The sequence below is a fragment of the Phoca vitulina genome, unplaced genomic scaffold (genome assembly GCF_004348235.1).
Source record: "Phoca vitulina isolate PV1807 unplaced genomic scaffold, GSC_HSeal_1.0 scaffold1, whole genome shotgun sequence".
In the NCBI taxonomy this organism is placed as follows: domain Eukaryota; kingdom Metazoa; phylum Chordata; class Mammalia; order Carnivora; family Phocidae; genus Phoca; species Phoca vitulina.
In genome coordinates this window covers 53,828,929-53,854,160 of record NW_022589704.1, presented here as the reverse complement: position 1 = coordinate 53,854,160, position 25,232 = coordinate 53,828,929, and the positions used below count along the sequence as shown (strand labels likewise).

The window sequence follows — 25,232 nt, the reverse complement described above, 5'->3', positions numbered from 1 at the left end:
AATTTGTCAATGAAAAACATTTAAAAAAAATTTAGCTTTCTTTTTATTAAAAAGTAACTCATGCACATACATAGTTTATAATGAAAAAAAAAGTTCCCCCTCATCCCAGCTTAGTGCCCTAGAGATAAGCACTTTCAACTCTTAGTGGTTTGTTCCTACTTGAAAATATATTGTGTTTCTTTTTCTTGATTTGTCAATTTCAGAAATGCTTTCTTGAGTTTCTTTCAGGGCAGGCAGGATTTGCTTTTCTTAGATCCCTACCTCCCCCCTATTTCTTCCCCATCTCTCCCAATCTCCCAGTGTAGGTTAAGCCTGAGATTTTCGTAAAATCAATAGCTACACAGTAACTTTCTCCCTCATCTGCTGTTTTGCTTTCTGTGGCTTCGCTTGCTTTGGCCTCAGTTACCCGCAGTTAGTCGCGGGCTGGAAGCAGGTGATCATCCTTATGTCATCAGGTCATTAGTAGCCGAACACGTCGTCCCAGCGCCTGTGTCATTCACCTCCCTTCGTCTCACGCGCAGGCGTGTTCTCTCATGTCACCACGAGGAGAAGGGTGAGTACAGCACGATATTAGAGAGACCACGTTCACCGAACTTTTATTGCAGTGTATCATCCTAATTGTTCTATTTTATTATTAGTTGTTGATCGGTTACTTACTGTGACTAATTTATAAGTTAAGCTTTATCAGAGGTATATATGCGCAGGGAAAAACATAGTACGTACTGGGTTCAGTGCTATCTGCAGTTTCAGGCGTCCACTGGGGGTCTTGGAACGGGTCCCCCAGGGATAAGGGGGGGGGACTACTGTAAATGTTGGTCACTCATGAACCCCATGATGATCTGTCATTGTTTCTTCTCTACTAGAACCTTATTTTCCCCAGGATTAATAACTGCCTGATTTTAAAATTTTGCTGTTTTTTATGTACCTATCACAAAGATTATCCGAAGGCTTAAGTGCTCAAAAACATCATATAATCTATCAGTTCCTTTTTTTTTTTTTGACCTTCGGAGACCTTTCTTCCACAATCCTTTGTCTTCTGCCATCTGGACTGTTGCTTTTCAGGCCCGGGCATGGCTCAGCAGTCATTCTGGGACCCATTTTGTTTTTTAGTCTTTTCCTGTTTATTGGATCCTATGACTTTCTCTTTCTTGATTTACTGCCCCTTTTTTGCTAAAGTGTATTCACCGCTGAAAACTTCCTAGGAAAAGGTGCATGACAGGTAAAGATTTTGAGGCTTTACAGGTCTGAAAATGTCTCTACTCTTGATTGATTGGTAGTTTGGAGTATATGTTGAAAATAATTTTTTTCTCAGAATTTTAAAGTGCTGCATTGTCTTATTGTATTTGCTATTTTTGTGAGAATTCTGATACTAATTTTTACATAGACCTGCTTTTACACTCTGGAAGCTTTTAGGAGCTTCTCCCTACTCCTGACATTTCATGGTGTTGTGTGGGTCTTTATTGATTCGTGTTGATGGGCACTCGACTTGGTGGAGTCCTTCAGTTAGTAGACTTGTCTACTTCAATTCTGGGAATATTTTTGTGTTATCTTTCTGATAATTTTCTCTCCTCCATTTTCTCTAGCCTGTCTTTCTAGAATTTCTGTTATTTGAATGTTGGATCTTCCAGATTGATCCTCTAATTTAAAAAAATTTTCCTTTCTGGTTGCTCATTGAGGTGTATTATATATTATCTTCTAGCTCTCTTGAATTTTTTTTAGCTATGTGTTTTAATTTCTTTTTTTTAAGATTTATTTTAGAGAGAGAGAGAATGAGAGAGAGAGCGAGGAGGGGGGTGAGGGCCAGAGGGAGAGGGAAAGAGAGACTCTCAAGCAGACCCCCTGCTGAGTCCGACATGGGCTCGATCTCACACCCTGAGATCATGACCTGAGCCCAAGTCAAGAGTCAGATGCTTAACTGACTAAGCCACCCAGGCGCCCCTGTATTTTAATTTCTAAGATTTTTTTTTTTTTTTAAATAATATCCTGTTGCATTTCAGTGGAGATCTTTTCTTTGGAGCTATTCGGTTTCTCTAGAAAGGACTCCTGGGTTTTGGTAGCAGGGTAGAAAAAGAGGACTGAGGACCCCACAGTTTATATGGTGACTTTTACTTAATCTCCTACTTTCAGCCTCCCCATGTCCTCAGTCCCCTCGCCTGGCCCTTGCAGTCTTCTTTGGATGGTGACCCTCAGGTCACCTGTGGATGGAGGTTGGGGGTGGGTGGGTCGTCTGGCTGGGGAGAGGACCTGGAGTCCTGTTGCTTTTTTTTTTTTTTTTTTAAGATTTTATTTATTTATTTGACAGAGAGAGACACAGCGAGAGAGGGAACACAAGCAGGCGGAATGGGAGAGGGAGAAGCAGGCTTCCCGCTGAGCAGGGAGCCTGATGCGGGGCACGATCCCAGGACCCCGGGATCATGACCTGAGCCGAAGGCAGACACTTAACGACTGAGCCACCCAGGCGCCCCATGGGGTCCTGTTGCTTTTTATACAGACTTCTAGTCCTATGTTCATCCCTATACTTCACCCCTTTTTCTGTAACACCTGGTACTTCCAAGTCCTGAACTTGTTAGGTGCTTGGTAGAATGTATTTGTTGGTTTCTCTCTTCTGGGTAGTAAGGCTTTAACTTCCTCCTTTCTGCTAGGTTATCACACCTCCTCCTGGCTTTTATTTTTACAAACTCTCTTAAAATCTCATGGTTCTATAGTCTGTTCTCTTTGTCTTTATGAATTAATAACATTTATATTGCTTTAATGTCTTTTTGGTGGGGTTTGGAGGTAGAGAAAATAAATACAAGTGGTCAGTCTACCATATTTGACTGGAAGTCTAGCTTTGAATTCAAATAGTGTGTAGAAAATAAAATTTCTTGAGTATCATTCTGTAATTTATTATTTCCACTCTCTAATGATTTTTAATTAATATGATTGATTCTACTGTACTACCTCCCTCATAGGGTGTTGTGAGGATTAGAAGAGTCAGTGCATATGGACCATTCCGAACAGAGCCTGCCTGGCCCGCGGTATGTGTTAAGTCAGCGTTAGCCACTGTTAATACTGTTGTTACCATGATGGTTTTTACGACTATCACGCTTAATCCAGTAATCCATTTAGACTTGGATTAAGATTCCTAAGATTTTCATCATAGGAAGAATTATTGACATATGGGAAAATCTAGTGTTTGATAATTTGGCCCTACATTTAGCTAGACTTCACATGAAATGTTCAGGTATTAAAAGTTATCTTTCGAAGACACATTAAAGCCTTAAAAATCCAATCAGTAATTATTACCGTATACGTTTTTAAAAGTATGTAATAACGATTTTGATGTGTTTTTAAGCTTTATTGGTATTGCGTTTTGATCATCTAAATATGAAGTGAGGAAAATAAACTTCTGGAGATGATCGTTTATTATGCCTTATCTACAGCCAGTAGATGTAATACTCTTTGAATATATAGGGTATAGAAATAGAGAAATGGTGGTCTCCAGTCTCTGGATCTATGACCTTGTGAGTGGTTGTACAGTTTTCAGAAAATGTGAATTTATGCATCAGAATGTCTGCATTTGCTCAAGTTTAAGTATCTCCTTTGTATCTAGATTGACTGTATGATAACACTGAATTCTAATTTTTAGAGGTGAAGTGGGATTAGGTGCTCACACTCCTGTTTTTGTGGGTAGTGAGCTGCATACTTTGGAGAAGGATTTTTCTTTTTTTGAAGGATTTTTATTTATAAGGAGTTTTGAATTCTCTCTCACTAGAGTCCAGTGGTTGTGACAATGGCTGTAAATATTAATACCACTAGACATGAGGAATTTTCCTACAAAAGGAATGTGAATAAACCTCTTTGCAAATTATCAGGTTACCTTTGGTAGTACAGATGAAACAGGGAGACACGGCCAGGGTTAAAAGCATGCCTGGCATTAGCTTGTTGCTGGCATTTCCCCCTTCCCTAGGTGCGAATATTATTGTGCCCCTTTATTATTCGCTTTGATACTTTATCTCTGAAGCTTTGATGTCTGCAGCTTTGGAGCCCTTATGCTGCCTTTTCTCCAAATGCAGTAACTAATCTAGCATATTTTCATAGGATAGAATTTTTCTTTTCTGTCCCATAATGTGCTTCCCCCAAAAAAGTCTTTTATTGGTCTCTTTGATAATAAAACATTTGTAACACTTACTACGGGCCGTTTGCTTTACCTCATTATACCCTTATAACAAAGATACTAAAGTACAGGCATACAAAAATATCCAAAATATGCAGAACCAGGATTAACTCCTACGTGACTGATCAGCATGATGAACATTTTGTTACTATATCCTGAAATTCTAAGTGTTTACATTATCTGTTTTATTTAGTATTTTTAGTTCATGTGCTTCTAGACTAGTGTTAGTTGCTGAATAAATAACCCACAAAAGCCAGAATTTACAGCAGGATGGATTAGATTTTTAGTAATTGTGATGGTTAAAACAAATGAATTAATGTACAGGGATATTAACAAATTAAGCAATTCCTTTGACATCAGTGAAGGAATAGTTTTATGTGGGTGATGTATTCAGAATATCAATGAGGAATAAAAAGTATGACTGTAATGAATTCTTCCTTAGTTCTGTCGTCACAGTGAGAGGAATATGCTGTTGATAGTCTTTGTGCTTTTGAAAATTTGTTGCAAAGACTGTTTTACGCACTTAACTCTCAGTATGAAGTATATTACCGGGTTTGGTAGCCCAGGGGCAGTTAGGAACAGAGGCGAGAGAATAGTGTCATGAAGGGGGCTGTAGCCCCCATGAGCTGTATCCACACACTCTTTTCTTGGCAGCCTCTCTTGGCATTAAGCAGGCAGAGGTGGTCATTTTGGATGAGGTTAGCAGTTTCGGAATAAAGACTAATGTGCAATGAAGAGGAGGCATTCTAGGGGAACTTGTCAGCCCCACTCCATGCCATCATCTTCTCCCCGGACTCTTGACTTCAGTTTCTGAGAGAGCTGGGTTATTTCCCACCCTTTCTCTTATTTATTTATATTTTTGAAGATTTTATTTTTTTAAGCAGTACCTGAATATGTTCTCTTTATTAAGTTATCATTTAGACAATATGAAGAAAGTGACATTTCGCCTTGGTACCCCCACTGCCCTGAGATGACCACTCTTCTTCGGAGTGTACCCTTACAGACCTTCTCCCGGTGCGCTAGCTTTTCTTTTATGTAGGTGTACGTGCAGTTGCTCAGATTAGCTCTTCGATAGCAAGGTGGCACGTCTCTATGGTGCAGCTGGTAATAAAGAAGGAGGTAACTCTATATACTTCACAAGTATTTTTGGTGTGTGACGGTAGAATAATTCTGGCCTCTGCTGTTGTTGACCTGACCGGCACTTCAGCTCTTTTATTTTCTTTTCAATCCCCCTATGCAAGGAGCTATGACTTGACTGCTTTTTTCTGGATAACTAGAATGAGGCCATTTTCTTTTGAAAGGCAATCGTAGAATTTCTAGTGCTTTTCTTTAATTGTGTGTGCACGAATGTGTATGCAAGTATGTCTGGACGTATGGTTTCTTGGTTGTGGACAGTGGAACCTGGAATTGTTTTGTTTTGAGATACAGCTTTACATTGAGTTTCACAATTGATTTTACAAGTGGAGCTACAAAGGATAAAACAAGTTTGCTGGAGAAATTACCATGACTCAGTCAAAACAGAGTTGTGTTTTTTATTTGTCTGGCAGCAATCAAAAGTGTGGCCCAGACACAGCAAGTGTGAAGCATCCAGATTTCTGTCTTGGAATGTATACGTGTCCATGTGATTAAAATCTTTATTTGACAAATTTACATGGTAAATGAGCATACAATAAATATCTTTTAAGTCTTGTCACCCGAATCAGACTGTACTTGAATTAAATAGGAGATTTCTTTTCTTTTTTTTTTTTTTAAGATTTTATTTCTTTATTTGACAGAGAGAGACATAGCGAGAGAGGGAACACAAGCAGGGGGAGTGGGAGAGGGAGAAGCAGGCTCTCTGCTGAGCAGGGAGCCCGATGTGGGGCTTGATCCCAGGACCCTGGGGTCACGACCCGAGCCGAAGGCAGACGCTTAACGACTGAGCCACCCAGGTGCCCCTAAATAGGAAATTTCTATCCTGTGTCCTTTTCTGTGGTCTTTGTGCTTGCTAGGAGTTGCTAGGTCGTCCAGGTGTTTGAGCATGCGTCAGAGGTAGCACACCCGGAAGATTGTCTGGGGTCCCTTGCTACGCTGCCTCAGGCTGGGTGAGGCCTTACAGTACAAGTAAGATATGCAACTGGTATTTGGCTTATTATTTGTTGTTTGTTTGTCTTCTTGTTTTGCAGTGGCCGGCAGGAGAGAAGTGTGCGGCAATAAATAACCTGTGGTTTATAGCATTGTGACCATGGATGGCAGACTGTCTTTTTTTTTTTTTTTCTTCTGTGCCAGCTCTGACCAGTTAGCTATAGCTTCCAGGGATTCTGAGTTTGAGGCTGGGATCAGCAGAGCGTAAGCCACCTACCTGATGAATGATGTCTGTCATGGGCTTTGCGGGAGGCTGTGGGGAGTGGCGGCAAGGGTTTTCTGTCATCCAGAATATAGGGCAATGATTATGGTTGGACTCTGCGTAACTTTGCTAGATTACATTTTTCAAGCACTCACAATAAACAAAGTTGAACAATTCATAATTGATTCCTTATTTTCAGTTTATACTTTCACACCAGGATGAACTTAACCATATGTATAAATTTTAAATGGAAACAAAACTAGCCCATCACCTATTCAGGCCAGTGTGTATGTGTGCCTAAGTAACACACACCATTCATTTACTAGCGGGGCCTTTGTGAATTCGAAGACCTTTGCAACCTTGACGTGGTGCCCAGGCAGGAAAAAGACCCAAAACAGTGCCATGCTTTTAAAAAACCTTAAAAAGTCTAAGGTTAGCAAGTGCAAATCAGTAGCCTACCAGTGCTTTATATAAGTCACCTTTTGTGTTTCAGTCGCCCTTAGTCATCACTTGAGAGAAGAGTTTTAGTTCATCTGCAGTTTTATGTAAGTAGCAGCTCTCCTTAGAGTTGTCCCTTCTCCTTGCTGCTGCTTTTTTTTTTTTTAAAACAGAAGCCATTGTTTTTGGCCGTGGGCGGGGAGAGGTGGCATTTGTAGATTGAAACTTCTTTCTTGCTTTTGTGAATCAGGCCACGTTGGCCACACAATGTCCTTGAATATGGCTTGAGTTATGAAGCGTAGCAAAATGTACCACTGACCTACCATTTTTTGGCCTCATAACAGTATATTTCGAGGACACGTGACTTCCTTTACTATAATGTTTGTCACTTTCTGATTCAACTCCTATAGGTGTTTTTTTCTTTCTTTTGGGAGAGTATGAAGGGAGTAAGGAAGTGGATATAGTTTTAGATGAGGTTTTTGATAGTTCACATTCATTATTAGCTTGATCTAGAGAAAATAAGTCTCACTATGTAATCTTTTTCTTGCCCTCTGGTTTTCAAATTCTGTATGTTATCTCAGCCTTTCCTTTTTGCCCACTCTGAAGAAATCATGGTTGTATGTTATGTTATAAAAATCATGGGTGAATGTTAAAAGTAAGTTTCTAAGAGCTTTCCAATATTATCTAGCCAAAGAGAAAGTCATGGGAACTTTTCCCATTCTGCTTTTCCTTTTTAAATATTCTTATTCACTTTATCTTTTTCTCCATTTTTTAATGACTCAAACGAAATAGAAGTTTTTTTTTAATTGAGGTATAATTGACATATAACATTATATTAGTTTCAGGTGTTTAACATAATGATTCAATATTTGTAACTTTTTTTCCATGTTTGATTAATGACACAGAGTCCCCCAAAAGAGCCTCCTCAGCATTTCCTCTTTTGGTGAACTGTTTTGGAAAACAAAAGAATCATTTGGGAAGGGTGGTGAGTTCAAGAGGGCATTTAAATTTAGGATAGCTTACATATTTATTTAACTTAAAAAATTTGTTCAGTCACTATTCATTGACTACTAAGTGCTATTTTGTTAGCATTCAAATTTGCTTTGTAATTTTTTTTTTAAAGAGTTTATTTATTTGAGAGAGAGAGCACGAGCAGGGGGAGCAGGAGGGGGAGAAGCAGGCTCCCTGCTGAGCAAGGATGCAGGCTCGGGCTCGATCCCAGGACCCCGGGATCATGACCTGCGCCGAAGGCAGATGCTTAACCAACTGAGCCACCCAGGTGTCCCTTTGCTTTGTAATTCTTGAGTACACTTAAAACTCAGTGCTTTATTTTTAATAGTTTAGATAAATTGACTATCTTAAATATAATTGGCTGTCCTAAATTTTCACTTTTTTTTTTAGTTAACTAGTTAAATAGTATTTATTATTCACATTTGCACACCAACCATTATTTTACCTCAATAAAATATCATGGGTTGTTTTAAAATAGCTTTTTCTTTATGTGTATAAGTATTACATAAGCACATGATTTTTTTTTTGCCTTTGAAATGTTTTTATTTTGGGTTAGTCATAACTAATAATGGTTCTTACAACAAGAGCTTGTGGGTTTAATGTTTAATGTTTAATGAACAATTTGTGACTTTAGAAGTTAAATAAATTGGAAATATTGAAATTGATAGAAAAGCTAGTCTCTAAATAAAACTTAATAACCTAATAGCAAATATGGCTTTAGATTGATATAACTAAGGACTTTAATCTTGAAACATTCTTAAATAGGATTTTTGTTCCCAGGGGAAAAATAAACTTGATTTTAAAGTATATGTATACTTCCTTTGTGAGTATTCTTTTTTTCACTTCCAAATGCCAAAAGGTGTACTCTATATTTTTGTTACGAAAATTCTGCTTGTTTAAAGTATTGTAGCAGTTTTATAAATCAATAAAACTGAGCCATGTCAACAGTGTGGGGGAAGCTTTAATAAATTTGCTACATCACTAAGAAAAATTTAAGGACAGCATGTATTGAAAGTGTAAGGAAGGGTGGGTAGCCCTTTGCTTTTAAAATAATGTGACAACTGGTTTCCTGCGCACTTAAATGTAAAATCTGATTGGCTAAATCAAAGTTAGTGCTGTGATGTGAGAAAAGATTGTAGGAGGAGAAGTAACATTTAAATGAAAACATTTAACGGGTCACCTGATTTGGCTAGGTCAGGGGTTCTCCCCCTCGGCTGTACATTAGAACCCCCCAGGAGCATTTACACTTCCTGATGCTTGACCCTGACCAATTACAGCAGGCTCCCTCGGCGTGGAACCCAGTTATTGGTATTTTTGAAAGCTCCCCTGCGATTCCAATGAGTAGCCAAGGCTGAGAACCACTGAGCTAGGTGGAAGCTCTCACTCCTGGTTGTTACATTTAAGAGGCATGTTAGATAGCGTTCAAGTTCGGGGCCATCATCTAACAGCCAGAAAGGCCAATCATTTTTCCAGGTCCTTGGTAGCGTGGCCTGAAGATCAGCAGCATCAGCTTCACCTGGGAGCTTATTGGAATTGTCGAATGTCGGGCCCCTGCCTAGGATCTGCCGATCCTCAGGTTCTCCCTATGCTCTGTCAAGCTTGAGATGCACTGTTGCAGGTGGTATTAGGGTGAATGTAGCTCTTGATACATCCTGCCTTCTGCTGCTTTCTCTGGTTTTCTGTCCTAAGTCAGTCGTGCGTGATATTTTCATACAGCGTTGGAAAATGAAAGCAGTACTGTGTGCTCACGTCCGCAGGTTACAAGCTAGAGGTGGTCTTTCTGATCTGGAGCACGTGTGGAGGAAGTGACACCCACCGTCACATCACCACCGAGCTCCACGCTCCCCAAGGCGGAGAGAAAAAACGGAACCGAAAGAACGGTCTCTGGGCTGAAGGCCATGCTCTTGCAATCCCCGCACACAGCTTTCGTATGTGTTAAGGAAAAAAAAAGTTGTAGTCCTTGCAAGGATATGTCCTCGTTCACATCTTTACTTTGCTAATTCTTCATGGAAAGAGAAAGAAATTTCCCCTGAAGTAAGAAATTTACTCATCCCAGTCTCCAGCGAAACCAAATCCTCCAAGTGCTCGGGAATAATGTCTGTCCAGTGCCCAGCTCTCAAAACCTCCCTGACCATGGCTGGGGTCCCCTCCCGTAAACATTCCAGGAACTTTCCATTGGCTTCCCTCCGTCTAAGGCATCCACTGAGAACCAGGCAGATTGCCTCCTTCCTTGAAGGTGGGAAAGGTTCTTTTCTGTTCCTTCTTTAGAGCCCACAACATGGTGTCCAGAGAGCTGCTGGCTCTCTCACCCACTGTCTGTCCACATGGCATGTTGTTGGGTCAGATAAGCCCCTATTTCCTGGCTATATAGCAGATGCCAGTGAAGGTTCTAAGCTTTCTGAGAGGAGCAATGGACTACACTGGCACTGAGGAGCCTTTTTATCGGGAGTGACCTGAGGGCATCTTGCTGTCTACCCTGTCCTGGAACCATAATGACCCTGAAAGGTGGAACAGAACCTTCTTCTCCCTAAACAGGCCTCCCTTCCTCCCTCTCACTCTTCTGCAGGTTCGAATGTTGGTGTTGTGAAGGGGTGCCGAGCCCATGTTGGGAAATGGGGAGCTGGCCCCTCGTTCCAGCTCTGCTACTATGTGGCTTCGGGCACGTTATTCAAAGGCCCTAGATCTCAGTGTTCTCCCCTTGCAGCTTTCTTTCTGGTGGGTCTTTCCACTTGTGGCCCCATTTTTCTTCCCCTTAGTGGTCCTTCCATTTATGAGACAGGGCATCTCAGCCTCCTATCTGGTCTTGGCTCGATGGACCTGGTGGTGTCCCTTCTCTGCATCTTCTTCAGGTTGTTCTAGGCAGGACACAAGAGTAGAGGAGGATGTGGGCGAGGTTCTCAGCAGATGGCGGGGGGAGTGCCCGTGTGCCTCACCTGACTGCAGGGCTCTCAGGCAAAACTGACAGCCGTCAACAAAAAGCTGATTTCATTCCTGTGTTGCAAGTGCAGGGAAGAATTCTGCCCTCATGTTCTTTCTAAGGCTGAGACTGGGGTCAGACAGGGTTTCAACATCCCTAGAACCTTCCCCTATAATTCAGGAAATGTATACCTGTTCCGTCCTTAGCAAGAAGCATTTGTCCTTGGGGCTCTGCTGGTTCAGGAACACCTGGTTTGGGGGGGCCCTCAGAGAAATACACATCCACACCAGGCTCATCCATAGCAGCCCCTTCTGGCTGCAGAAGGAAAGGAATCCTGAACATCAGAGCCCTGGAAGTGATGTGATTTTGGAATATAGATGAGGTTCGGTGGGGTGGAGTCTGGAGCCCAGACCAAGAAAGAATTCTTGAGGCATCTTTGGTGCAAAATGGTGGTTTATGAAAGCCCGGGGCCAGGACTCGTGGGCAGAATGAGCTGCTGCCCCGGGGCTGTGAGGCGTGGCTGATTCTATACTATGGGGTTGGGGGAGGTAAGGAAAAAGGGAGGTTTTGAAAGGCTTTCATTTGTCAAAGAAGATTCACAGGAGACCGGAGACCTTGCCATTGTTAAGGTGGTTTACCCCTCTAGTAAGGCATTAACAGTAAGATAGTTGGGAGCTTCCTGGAGGATGTTACATTCCTATCACACATCCTTATCAATGCGTTGCAGGTTTAAAAGAAATTCAGTTTTATTTACATTTCCTTCTGCCTCAGCCTCCCTCAATTTTATGGAGGGGAGGGTGATGTTAGGGCTTCAGGAAACAGTTCTGGGTCTCTGGAAGTTAGGCTATTGATAAGAAAGCTTCTTCCTTGTAAATCACTAGGACATTTGTAAACTGAGGGAGACTCAGGTCTTGCAGGACTGTGATCCGTACAAGTTAACTATTTGTTTTTCCTTTAGGGCAGCCAGGAGTGCCTGAGGAATGTCACACATATTGGGGGGGGGGTGTTTGTGGGGTGTCAGCTTCTGCTTTGTCCTCAGCTTGCCTTCTGTTCCCGCATCAGAGCGGTTTCCAAAATGGGGCTCACCACTGCCTCTTTTTGTGGGAGCTATGTGTAGGTATTTCTCAGATGCCTTGGCATCTATCTGCCTGCTCCCTTTGAAACATGTAGGGCAGTATTTCTTAAACTTTTTGAATCACTGACATCTTTAAAAATGAAATGAAACCTAGGAGTCATAATCCCTAAAAAATATACATAGACATAATCTCAGTATGTTCACGGACCCCTGAAGATATGAGGATAAGCATGAATTTCAGATTTGGAGTCCTGACTTTCAGGACTTGCTGGCTTTTCCACATGATTCCTGAGGGATTGGAAAGCATTGGCATGCTCTCTCCCCTTACTTGCTTCCCACCTTTTCTTAAAGTGGGGTAGGAGTGAATGGGGGTCATCCCCATGAGCCCACATTCCCACACCGCATCCTCAGGGGAGCCCGGCTTGCTGGGCTGGACTCGTACCTCCCCACTGCCAGCTCGGAGGCAGGGGTCATTGGCACCGAGAAGGCGGTGGGCAGTAAGGTGCCCTCTCACCTCTGCAGGTTCCTTCTTCCCCCCACCTCTTGTGTACCCACAGGGTCTACCAGGCTGACGTTATCACTGTATCCCTAAGACCCCAGACAAGCTTAAGAAAGACCTTTCCAGGAATGGTTATCAAGCCCCAGAGGTGTAATTACAGGGCCATTAGGGGCAAGAGATTTGGTGGTAGGTAAAGGTCTTCCTGTGAATGGAGTCCCCCAGGAGGAAATAAGCTCTTTGATGTAGAACGACAAATAAACATCACAGCTATCTCAGACTAGCTAAAGACTTGGTAAGAATAGGCATTTAAAATGGTTACATGATGTCGTAGATGCTGTTGATACTGCCCAGGTCCCCCAGGGTAAGTGTACCGGACCAGGTTTCTTTTTTTTTTTTTTTTCAGATTTTATTTATTTATTTGACAGAGAGAGACACAGCGAGAGAGGGAACACAAGCAGGGGGAGTGGGAGAGGGAGAAGCAGGCTTCCCGAGGAGCAGGGAGCCCGATGCGGGGCTCGATCCCAGGACCCCGGGATCACGACCCCAGGACCCCGGGATCACGACCCGAGCCGAAGGCAGACGCTTAACCGACTGAGCCACCCAGGCGCCCCCCGACCAGGTTTCTTGAGTGGTGGCTCCTTAGCTGCCCTGGCTTGCAGAGACTGCTCTGGCCGACAGGTGTCCCTCTTTGTCCGCGAGGTTATTTCCCTCCCCTCCCTCAGGCCTCCCCCCAAACTCACAGCCTGTCCGGGCTGTCATTGTCCCTTCATTGCATCCCTTCAGGTAGGGTCTATGTTATCTTGCTCATCTTTGTGTTGTGCCCAAGGGTGTCTAACACAAAATACTGTGAACTATAGCTGTTCCGGATTTTTGATGGATTGAGTTGAATCAGTCCCCATAAAAATATTTTTCTTGATAATTTTAACAGATTTAAGCTGTTATTTTGGGGTTTTTTTGTTAAGTTTTGAGAATAAATTTATCCATGAGAATCAAATCTGTGCTTTAAAAAATTGTTGAATATATTTAACACAATAATTCAAATATTTGCTTTAAAGAACCTATTGACATGGGCCTTTTTGAGCTCGATTTACTCGATCTTATCTGTGATCATTTCTGTGATTTGTGAGGTCCTACTCCCCAACCCCAGAATTTCACAAAAAACAACCAACCACACAGTTTGAGGTGCAGATAGCTTGCTTTATTTTGTTGTTACTATTTCTCAAGGAGGTCCAACAATTGTAACTAACAATTGAATTTATAACTGCATGAAAGGAACTACATCAAATTGACATTTTGGGCAGTTAGTAAGGGTGTAGTTGTTTTTAATTTAACGACAGCTTTATTTTGTTGTTTTTTTTTTTTTGCTGTGGCTCATCGCTTAGTTGCCCCAGTTTCTCAGGTTTAAATTTGAATTTAGAGCTACCACACGAAGGCGTTGGCTGCACCCCAGAACCTCCAAGAGTTGACACTGCTCTGGCATAGGAATACTTGAATAGCTTGGTGAAATGAAGGGATGGCCAGGCGATGTTACTTTTCCAAGCTATCCCCGCACTCTCTATGGTCAGAGACAGTGTAGAAGGAGCGAACAGAGTGTTGGCCGTTACACTCTGCTCTGGTAATATTTAAGTCATGATAATTTAGAGTGTGACATCATCAGAGAAAATGTAAGACGTTAAAGTGTTGCTTACAGGAGGGTAAATGCAAACATCACCAATGCCTTACATTTCTGATTCAATAGGTATTGGTGCACATGTCCGGTTACATGCATGGCATCATCTTTTAGGTGGATAGGACTTCTTCAATGGGGAATTTCTCAACCCACTGAGGCATACTTAGACATCAACATTATGTTGAGGCACAAAGATTGATAAAGTGTTGAGCAGGGTATTCGTTCCGTAAGAAACTTTCTCCTACCAACGGTTAGTTTCAAAAGTTACATTGTAAAATGTCATAAAATAAATGGTACAAAACTTTATAACCGTTAATCCGGCTATATACAGTATGTACATGTCACTAGAAAATGTATAATATTCTTAGGTCAACAATTATGAAAGATCGAAATGTCTAATTTTGAACTTTGACTCATTTAGGCTGATACAAAACTACTTTTTCTTTTGGAATATTTACAGATCAGAAAGATTAGTCCATGTGAATCATTTGTGAAAGGTTAAGAAGGAGTATGAATATGAGGACCACAGGCCCTCTTACATGGATCGAATATTTATATTCACAGTGGCAGAGTCAGATCCAAATTCATTCCCTAAGCTCAGGGTATAAAGTCCACCATCTTGTTTCTGTACGTCCGTGATGATCAGAGTCGTCAGGTCATCTGTGTTTTCAATGTGGAATCTCCCGTGTTGTTCTTGGGTTTGAATTTTTCTTCCACCACGGGACCATATTATTTCTGGAGTAGGCTCACCCGTAAAGGCACAGGCTACTGTTAAAACTTTGCCCTCATCAATGCTGATGTCAGAGGGAAGAGCTTCAATTTTAGGTGGAATTCCTTTATAGAACAACAACAAAAATGTTTTAGGATCGCTGAAAACATGATTTGCTTTCTACTAAATTACATGAACTAAAGACTCTACCGTGCTACTAGGCTTGTCTACCTCTACCAGTAATTTTTTATTGCTCACCTCTTACGCCTGCTTTAAGCATTCTACTAGTTGAGCTTTCCAGTTGTGTCATGCTAGATTTTCCCATAAAACTGCTGGAACTCATTTCTACAAAGGACTCTTGCATGGAGGACATGCTTTGGGCAGACATGCTTGCAAATTTCATTTCAGTCATGCTGCTAGCACTGCTGCTGCTGAAACTGCTGAAGGAGGCCTCCTGCTTAGAGGCAGACATTTGGACTGACTGAGACGAGAAGCTTCCTTGCAAGCTTGTGTCACCACTTGTCCTCAATACTACCTCTCTGGGAGGTTCTTCAACTAGAGCTGTGGAGCATAGCAGATACACGGTGAACATCAATGACATCTGGTTAATTGGGGACATCTGACAATGACTTCCAGAGATGGAAAACTTACACACACACACACACACACACACACACACAAACATAACCCAAACAATTTGCTGTGAAAGCATAAGCAAATACATACATTTGTCAAGAGCTAGCTCAATGTCTCCAAGAAACGAATCTTTAGATTTCTATCATTACATTACATGCAGGTGCTAGAATAACTAGGAGAAAAATGATTAGTCATATAGAAAATCACAGAGTTATTGTGCATTCTGAAAAAAAAAAATATAACCGGGCACTTGGTAGCTTGGCTTAGAAAGTTAATTTGTCCACATATCTGTTTAGCTGCAAAGAAAATTTGACTGTAAGGATGAATTCACACAGGAGGCCTGTGCCTGTTACACATGGAATTTAATGAGACTCCTCAGAGTTGGCTGTGCTGAAGACAAAGGGGAAAAAATACATAAAGGCCTTAAGCATGTGAGGAAAATGGGAAAGATATACTTACGAAGGACTGTTAAGGAAGCGGTAGCTGAACACTGGCCACGGAAATTCTTGGCCTTAACTGTGTACTTCCCACTGTCGCTTACTGAGGCATTTCGGATTTCAAGAGAATATACGTTTCTGGAGCGACTTACACTGATATTTGAAGAAACAGAAATCTAAAATGTAAGGAGGGGGAAGAAGTGTTTCTTTGAGCTCTTCAGGAATAGATGTGGCATTTTAAATTTTCTTTGATGGTATATTCATAATTAAACTTACCGGCAAGTTGTTTTTAAACCATTCGATTTCTGGGGATGGCTCACCACTGACTTCACAAGAAAAGATAACATTTTGTCCTTCGTTAATATTTTGAGATCTGGGCTGTAAGATGAAGGCTGGAGCATCGGAGAGTTCTTTGCTCAGGGTCAGATCATACTGACATTTGATGAGCCCTTGGCTGGTTTGGCCTATGCAGGTGAGGATCCCTTCGTCTTTGTGACTGGCCTGCTTGATGGTTAGGGTCTGATCGCTGCCCGAGACACCGTATCTGTACTCCTCAGAGTTAGTGAGCTCTACGCCATTCAGTACCCATTTCACATCCGTGGCACCAGCAATGTTGGCTTTTAAGGTCACCTTCTGACCATCACTTATGCTCATCTGAGTAGAAAATGCTTTGATCTCCGCATGCGTTTTGATTTCTTCCGATGCCTTTGATGTTTTAGTGATTTCCTCATGGACAACGGATTTTTCCAGAGAGGTTGCTTCTGATTTCTTGACTTTTTCAGAAATCTGAACCTTTGAAGCTTCCTCCTTGAGGGCTAACTTTTCTTGAGATTTTACCTCTGATTTTTTCATTTCTTCAGAAATTAGGGCTTTTGGGGAAATTTCCTCTTGGACAACCGCCTTCTCTTGAGATTTCACCTCTGATATTTTCATTTCTTCAGAAATTAGCGCCTTTTGGGAAATTTCCTCTTGGACAGCTGCCTTCTTTTGTGACGTAATTTCAGAGGTCTTTTGTGTAGACACTTTCTGTGCCTCAGTGTCTTTTACAGCTAAAAAAGAAAGCTCTGTAAGGCAAACTTAACTGGAAAGAGGCCCCACCCACCCTTTACTCTTACAGATTCTACAAGGGAATAAATGAGACAAAGAAAAGGAACGTTGCCTTTTGTATTCAGTGTAGGTAATATTTAATTCTTTCTCAGCCCTAGTCTTGGAAAATTGTCATGCATGACTTTTGAGATCAGTATAATGATTCTTTAAACTAAATTGAAGACGATTCTTATGACTTGAAAAAGTCTTGAAAAGAACAGTCAAAATATTTAGGATATGTGTGGATTTAGGAACTTTTTGATAAAAAATTGAATTATGTTTTAGAAGATTGAATGAAAGCAGCCTAATTTTAATTGGAAAAGTAATCTAGCTCTTTTACTAACTGCATTGCTTGGGAAAATTAGCAAGAGTGAAGGTTTATGGAAGCAGTACCATTTTGTATATTCACCTGACTTCATTCCTAAATATTCCTGGCAACAGGGGCTGCCTCTTTGGAATCTTATATACCACCATGTATAATTAGGCACTTGATAAGTGCTTTTTATGATAATATTATGCTTTCTTTAAATATGTGTATTTCTATATTTGTGTACAAATGGTATTCTGGAATTTGGAAAACAGTTTTACTTTAATACTTTTGTGTGTGTGTGTGTGTATAAGGGAGAATGTTTAGAAAACTTTCCTTAATATTTTCTTTTTTTTTTTTTTAAGGATTTATTTATTTATTTATTTATTTGAGAGAGTGAGAGAGAGAGAGTACATGAGAGGGGGGAGGGTCAGAGGGAGAAGCAGGCTCCCTGCTGAGCAGGGAGCCCGATGCGGGGCTCGATCCTGGGACTCTAGGATCATGACCTGAGCCGAAGGCAGTCACTTAATCAACTGAGCCACCCAGGCGCCCCTTAATATAATTTTCTGAAAAACATTGGTAAAAACAAAAGCCAACCTACCTTTTATAGTTAATTTGCAGCTAGAGGACACAGATCCAGCTGAATTTGTTACTGTGCAAGTATAAAGCCCACTGTCAGAAGTATCAGTCTTAAGAACTTCTAAGAAGAAAACTCCTTTGTCTTCAGAGAGTTTGTATTTACTTCCTTGTGTAACAGCCTATAGAATGCAAGTGATTTTAGTTCTAAAAAGTAAGTTAAGTTTAAACATTTTTGGGGAGACAGGGAGGAGGGAAGGGGTTAGATTTTTAGGAGATAAAATTGAGAGACGTTTAAGACCTGGTTACCTTTCCATCCTTTGTCCAGATGATGGTCGGCTGGGGTTCTCCAGTAGCTTTAACCACGAACTTAGCGACGCTGTCTGCAGAAGCTGTTGTATCCTGCAGCCCAGTAACGATGGCTGGTTTTGAGGAAATTGGTTCAGGAGCTTTTGGTTCAGTTTTCTTGGTTTCTGTCGACTCAGCAGTTTTCTGAGCCGCTTTCTTAGTTTCTGATGTCCTTGACACCTGTTCATGGATACTCTTAAAGGCTTGTCCCATAAAGTGGAAGTTCGTTTTTGAAGTTCCACCTTCGCTAGATATCTCACAGATGTATTCTCCACTGTCAGATTCTGTGAGGTTATGGATTTTGAGCTCATAGGTACCATCTGCTGAATAATGAAACTGAAAATGCCCATTTTCCTTCAGTTTCTTGCCATCTTTATACCAGGTGACCTCTCTTGCGCATAATACACTACTTTCGACTGCACAGGTCAGCTTCACAATATCTTTAGAAGCTTCTGCTTTCAGGGACTGAGTTATCTTGGGTGGGACAGAGACCGGCAGCTGCTGAACCTTCTCTGTTGGTGTGGGTTTTGTCTCTGTGGGTGATACGGCTTTTGGGTGGGAAGTGACTGGTTCCGGGGATTTCACTCGTTTTGGAGACTTAACGGCTTCTGGAGATTTCACTCGAGCCTCTGGGGATTTGACTCTCGGTGGTGACGTCACAGCCTTTTCAGGAACCCTGGCCTTCTGAACAGTCAGAGTGAACGGAGCTTCTTGCCTCCCTTCACTGTTTTCTACCACCACGCTGTAGTTGCCTTCATCAGAAGCCTGGACCGAAGAAATCTCGAAGGTTGATTTGTACTTTGTGGTGGTCACTTGGTGGCGGGCAGAAGAACTTATCACTTGGCCGCCACGCAGCCAGATCACAGTGGGTACTGGCTCCCCATCTGTGTCGCAAGAAAACCTTGCAGACTCACCTTCATACACAGTGACAGACCTTGGCTTCGTCAGAATTCTTGCTCCCACCAAAGTCGTCTTGATCTTTCTCTGTGTGGTTTTTTCTTCCAGCGACTTTTGTTCCACCACAGCACTTTTCATTTCCGCGGATGCATGGTGTTCATATGCCGAGAGACTTTCCCTTGTCTCTGTCATCTGTGACTTCATTTCCCTGACCGAAGAAGACGCTTCCATCTCAGACATTTTCTTGAATGACGAAACGGCATATTCCTCTGTTCTTGTCAGCTCAGGGAAAACAGATGGGGGCACTTGTTCGTCTCTGCGCCGGGAAGCGTAGGTAGTGTAATCCCCGCCTGTTACATCCAAGGTCGCGTAGTCCGAGGCCTCACCTTTGTAGTTGGTGCACACGGCGCGGTATGTTCCGCTGTCCTCAGCTTGACAGTCCAGAATTTCTAGGGTTAATACCCCGCTCATGTTGGTGTAATGAATCTTACTGCTTTCCTGGAGTTCGACACCATTGTGGTACCATTTAACCTCAGCGGTTGGCTTAGACTGAACGTTTAAGATAAAATGCGTATTTTGGCCACATGGTACCCTGTGGGAGCGCATTCTCAGTGTGATTCGAGGGGCATGGTCCAGCGTAAAAGGCTGCTGACTCAAAACTTCATACATCCTTTCTGATGTCTTCTGAGTCTTTAAAGCAGCTTTCATGGACTCGTACCTGGAAAAGATATCAAATCTGGCAGACCTCTCAAATCTCGAGAGTGATCTCTCACTAGACACAGGGCTGGGGGAACGAGGGCGAGTTCTCTCCGGAGTAGGGGACCTTCTTTCTGTGTCATCTTCATATTCCTCCTCTGGCGGTCGGCGTGGCCGGATTAGCTCGGACACTGGCCTCATTAACTCGATATAGGTTGGAGACAGGGAACGCCGCCGCCTCAGCAGCCTAGACACTGATGAGGAGGAGGACTCTCTTTGAGCATGTTTTGAGGAGGCCTCTCGCTGAGCGTGTTTTGAGATTTCATATTCCTCCTCAATTTCGGTTATTTCTGTCACTTCTCTCTGTCGCCTTGATTTCTTTCTAGACTTTTCTTCCTTTGACATGTGGTCAAGCTCACTTCTGTATGCTGAGAGTCGCTGGGTGCTAGTGACTGGACGAAGCAACTCTTCATCCTCTTTCTCAGCCATGATCCTCTGCCGTTGTTTTGGCTGCCTGTACGAGGCCCGGGCGTGCCGTTCCCGCAGTTCCACATAACTTGTGCTAGTCTCAGCCCTAGTGGGGATGTGGTAGGTTGAATATCTGAAGTCTTTTCTTGCTTCCTCCACCTTGACGTGAGCTTGTGGTGAAGAGTAACGCAGACTAGAAAGCTCAAAACGTGGAGGGCTTCGGCTTGGTGGTGAAGCTGAGAAACCCAATTCAAGCTCTTCTTCAAGACGCAGCCTCTCTTCCTCTGTTCTTTTCATTGCCAAGTAGTCGTCAATGGGAAGGAGTAATTCTTCATCTGACATGTCACCAAGAGAACGTCTTCTAGGTCTGTAATAAAAGTCATAATCAGGAGAAGGTGTACGGCGGCGGGCTGGTCTCACCATTTCAAGATCATCTTGGGAGAGTTTGGGAATACGCCATTTAGGTCTGTATTGATCTGTAATGCGTGGAAGAGGCATCACATAGAACTGTTCCCATCTTGAAAGGCGGATGCGCTTGGGTCTTTTCTGTACAACTCTGTCAATTTTCCCAGGCATTTCAAATTGATCACGTATCTTTTTGTACCATTTCATGTCGGACATAGGCACAAATTGCTTAATGCGCTGGTCTTCTTCTATGGTAGTCTGTTTGTACTTGCGTGGTGTTGGTACCTCATAAGGCATACGGAGTTTTCTCTCTTCCTTCTTTTCTTCCGTCTCAAGACGGAATTCCCCTTTTACAGTCTTGGTGCTTACAGCTGGTTTGTAAAGGATGGCAGCTTCTCTCAGAGCCTCTTGGGCTACCTGTGTCAGTGGCACCGTTTCAGTTCCAGAAAGAATTTCAGCCATTCTTAGTGTCTTGTCAATTTGCTTTTGGACGTGTCGTTCACGCTCCTCCTTAGTCTTGAATTCATGCTTGACGTACCTTAAGCGTTCCACTTGAAGGTGAGCCTGGCAGCTGGTGGATCCAGCTGTGTTCGTGGCGGTGACCCTATAGTAACCTGTGTCTTCAGGCAAAGTGTCCCTGATGTGCAAAGCATAATAATCCAGGCCTTCATGGATAATTTCAATGTTAGGCCCCAGGGACAATGGCTGGCCATCTTTCTCCCATTTTAATGTTGGTGGGGGGATGCCAGACACTCTGATTTCAAAGCAGACACTTTGGCCTTCTTGGCATTCTGCGTTTGCCAGCAGCCGTTTGAACATGGGTCTTAAGGTTGTATCTGTTGGCGGTGGGTGTGGGGTTACAGTCAGTTTTGCTTTACAGCTGTCCTCACCATATTTGTTCCTTGCCACAACCGTATATTCAGCATCATCATCTATAGTTACGCTGCTGATTGTTAACTGGTAAAGACCCTTGTCAGATTCAAATGTGTACTTTGTATCATCAACACCTGGTTTGATTTTCTGACCTGATTTATACCATGTTACACGAGGCTCTGGGTGGACAGTTATAGTTACTCCAAATCGGACATTTTCACCCACATAAGCTGTCTTGTTATAGAGAGGCAACGTAAATTCTGGTGGCCTTTCCAGGAGTCTCATCGTGTCAGTTCTGCGCTTAATTTTCTTCATGGTTCTACGGCAGTAATAGTCGTAAGTTTCTCTCACACCTTTAACAAATAGTTCTGCATAAGAACTATCTTCACCATAGTCATTGACTACTTTGCATCTGTAGGTGCCATCATCAAATTTGGTAATGTCTTTGATGTACATGGTGGCTACTCCATCTTCATAGGTGATTTCATATTTCTCACTGTTCTCCAGCTGTCTGACTCCAAAGTACCAGGTCACTTGGGTAGACTGATCATAATTTTCAATTTTGCATACATATTTGGCATATCCTCCTTCTTCGCCAACTGCATGCATTATCTGCCCAGAAACTGGGCCAATTTCAATGGATGCTACTTTAACTTTAGCCACACTCACTCCCTTCTGAGATCGAATTGCACCACCGCAAGCGATTCGGGCCGCTGACACAACCATGTTGAGGTCTTTCTTGATCAGTGTGTGGTAGTAACGCCGGTGTTTTAATGTTCTGATAACTTTAGTACTGACTCTTTCTATCTTCTGCTTCAGCCATGGATGCTGGAGTGCCTCGGATGCTGTCATGCGAGATTTTCTCTCTTTCACTAACAGCCGGTCAACAAAATCCATGGCTTCAAGGCTAATCTCTTTGAATGCTTCTTCATCGAAAGTATATTCAGCATTCATGATGTTCTCAATTATCTGTTGGTTAGTTTCAGCCAGGAATGGATTGGTACCACTTAACAGCACATACACCAGTGTTCCAAGTGACCACATGTCTGTGGCGGTGCTGACAACGTCATGCTGGTGGACTTCAGGTGCATAGTATTCGGGGGCAGTGAATAGAAGCCTAAAGTTGTCCCCTGGCTTCAGCTGACGGGCTTGACCAAATTCTATGATTTTAATGGTGGAGCTCCTTCTTGTTTGGTAAATGATATTTTCTGGTCTAATGTCAAAGTGTCCAATATTGTGACTATGTAAGAACTCAAGTGCTTCACAGACCTGGCGAACATAACTTACAATTTCTCTTTCATTAAGTTCAAAAGCACTTGTGTTAATGCGCTCAAATATATCGAGTCCTGATATGAACTCAAAGATCATAACTAATTCTTCCATGCTCTCAAATGATTCATGGAGGTATAAGATGTTTCTGTGCCTGGCAATGTTTAGAATGGAAATTTCCTTCTTTACCAAAACCTGATCAGTCCCCTTGACTTTAACAAATTTGGCCATGTAAGTCTTCTTTGAGGATGTTTCAACGCAACGGTGGACAATTCCAAACTGACCACGCCCAAGATCTTCAGCAATCATATATTTCTCATACAGTTCCTTAGTTGACGAATGAGATGCTTTAGTCATGGAAACTTCCCTGGTTTCGTCTACCTCTTCATCGTAATTCATGGCTCTGGTCTTGTCTTCTTTGGTTATGGTTGGTTCTGAAGGCTCAGAAGGTTTGCTCAGGCCAAATTTATTTTCAGCTATTACACGGAACTGGTAGCTTGTTTTCCCAAATAAGTTGATCACGGTATAACGTGTTTCTCGGGCCTGTCCTACACGGAGCCATCTTTCTGCAGTAGTTGCACATTTTTCAACAATGTAGTTGGTGATTTTGCTGCCACCATCAGAAGCTGGCTCAGTCCATGTTAAGTTGACAGAATCTCGTGATATGTCACTAACTTTGACTCCTCTGGGTGGGTCAGGAACATCCGCCACATCCAGTTCAACAGTCTTCTGATCAATTCCAAATCTGTTTTTAGCACAGACCACATAGAAACCAGCATCTTTTCTCTCTACTCCATTGGGGAAAACGAGTGATGTGAAAGATCTTGTGACAATAACTTGGTAGTGGCCATTATTGTCGATGAGATCTTGTCCTTTCTGCCAGGTGATCACAGGATCTGGTTTGCCACTGAAAGGGATCTTGATGCTGACCACCTCACCTCGGAGAGCATGAACTGCCCCCATGCCTTCAAGAGTTTTAGGCAAGTGTATCTTAGCTGGAACTGTAGCAGAATAAAAGAAGAAAGAATGTAATTTAGCAATACCCAACACTATTTAAGTGCAACGACCCCCCTCAACCCTAATTAACAATATGTCATTTAGCACCAAACTGATTTTTATAGATTTGAGGTATTTACCTTCTACTTCCAAGGAGGCAGTGCCAGACACAGATCCCCCTTGGTTGGTAGCTCTGACTTGGTAAACTGTGGCATCATCATCTGTGACACTTGCAATGATGAGCTGGTGGTAGCCACCCTTAAACTCTTGAATCCTGTACTTTAATCCATCTGCAATGATTTCTTTGCCTTGTCTGTACCATTTCACAATAGGTTTCGGATGACCAGTCACTTTGCAGACCAAAGTAGCATTGCTCTGATATCTGACATTTAGATTTCTCAGTTCCTCTTTAAAGTGTGGTGCCTGAATTGGGACATCAGATTTGGGAGTGGCAGGTTCTGATATTTCACTCCATTCACTTTCCCCACCTAGATTTTCACATTTCACACGGAACTCATATTCAAGACCTTCAATAAGGTTTTGCACTGAAAAGACAGTTTCTCGAATTTCTTCTGTTGTCACAGCAATCCATTTATTCTGCTTCTTCTCACGTTTCTCAAGGTAGTAATTTCTAATCTTTGCACCTCCATCACTGGCAGGTGGCTTCCAAGCCACAACACAAGAATCTTTTGTGAGAGCAGTGATAGTTGGTTTGCCAGGAGCACCTGGCTTTCCTGTTTCAAAGAAACAAGAAAGATTTGAGTCATGAGGTGAAACAAGCAGCTTTATTAAAAGCTTAGTTTTTTAAAAGAAAATCTTACGAACCCAAAGTTCTAAGAACAGCTATTCCAGAAAAATGAAATGGGTCACTTTGTGCTAAGAAACTTATCAAAACACAAAGTTCATTTTTAAAGAAGAAGAACAGGGTTTATATTTGCCCTTGTAGATTGCAAAAGTTCAATTTTAGTGAGCTAAAATGCACTTGTACTTTATTTGAATCTTGGCTATTTTCTTTCAAAAGTTATTTCTGTTAATAAGAGTTTTATGTAAGGATGGAATTTTGCCATAGGAAGACTGTAGAGGTTGTACTCACCAAAAGGACTCTTAATGATCACAACTGAGGCAACCTCCAGAGGCTCACTGATGCCAAAAGTGTTCTGGGCTGAAACCCGGAAGTAATAGCCAGCATTTTCTGTGAGGTTTACAATTCTGCAGGTTGTCACTGAGATGGCTGAAGACACCAATTGCCATTCAGCCCCTTCCTTGGCCTCACATTTCTCCACCACATAGTTGGTGATCCAGGAGCCTCCATCATCTGCAGGTGGTTTCCAGCTGATCACTGCAGAGTTCTTCAATAGAGCTTCTATCACAATTGGTCCTGTGGGTTTGTCTGGTTTATCTGTTGTGAGAAAATACAATGATAGTGGTTTTCTTTGTA

The 25,232-nt window shown here is 42.2% G+C and overlaps 1 protein-coding gene across 1 annotated transcript in view; it reads right to left on the bottom strand.

The window, feature by feature from the left end:
• Positions 1-13,461: 13,461 nt before the first annotated feature.
• TTN (titin) overlaps positions 13,462-25,232 on the bottom strand; it is a 269,983-nt gene continuing 258,212 nt past the window's right edge. The window contains exons 310-317 of the mRNA XM_032407124.1: positions 24,888-25,193; positions 23,935-24,528; positions 18,152-23,799; positions 17,868-18,024; positions 16,150-16,922; positions 15,896-16,049; positions 15,059-15,361; positions 13,462-14,925 (exon numbers count right to left, since the gene is read on the bottom strand). Of these exons, the coding sequence (XP_032263015.1) occupies positions 14,627-14,925; positions 15,059-15,361; positions 15,896-16,049; positions 16,150-16,922; positions 17,868-18,024; positions 18,152-23,799; positions 23,935-24,528; positions 24,888-25,193 (8,234 nt within the window). The 3' untranslated portion in view covers positions 13,462-14,626. The remainder of the gene's footprint in view (positions 14,926-15,058; positions 15,362-15,895; positions 16,050-16,149; positions 16,923-17,867; positions 18,025-18,151; positions 23,800-23,934; positions 24,529-24,887; positions 25,194-25,232) is intronic.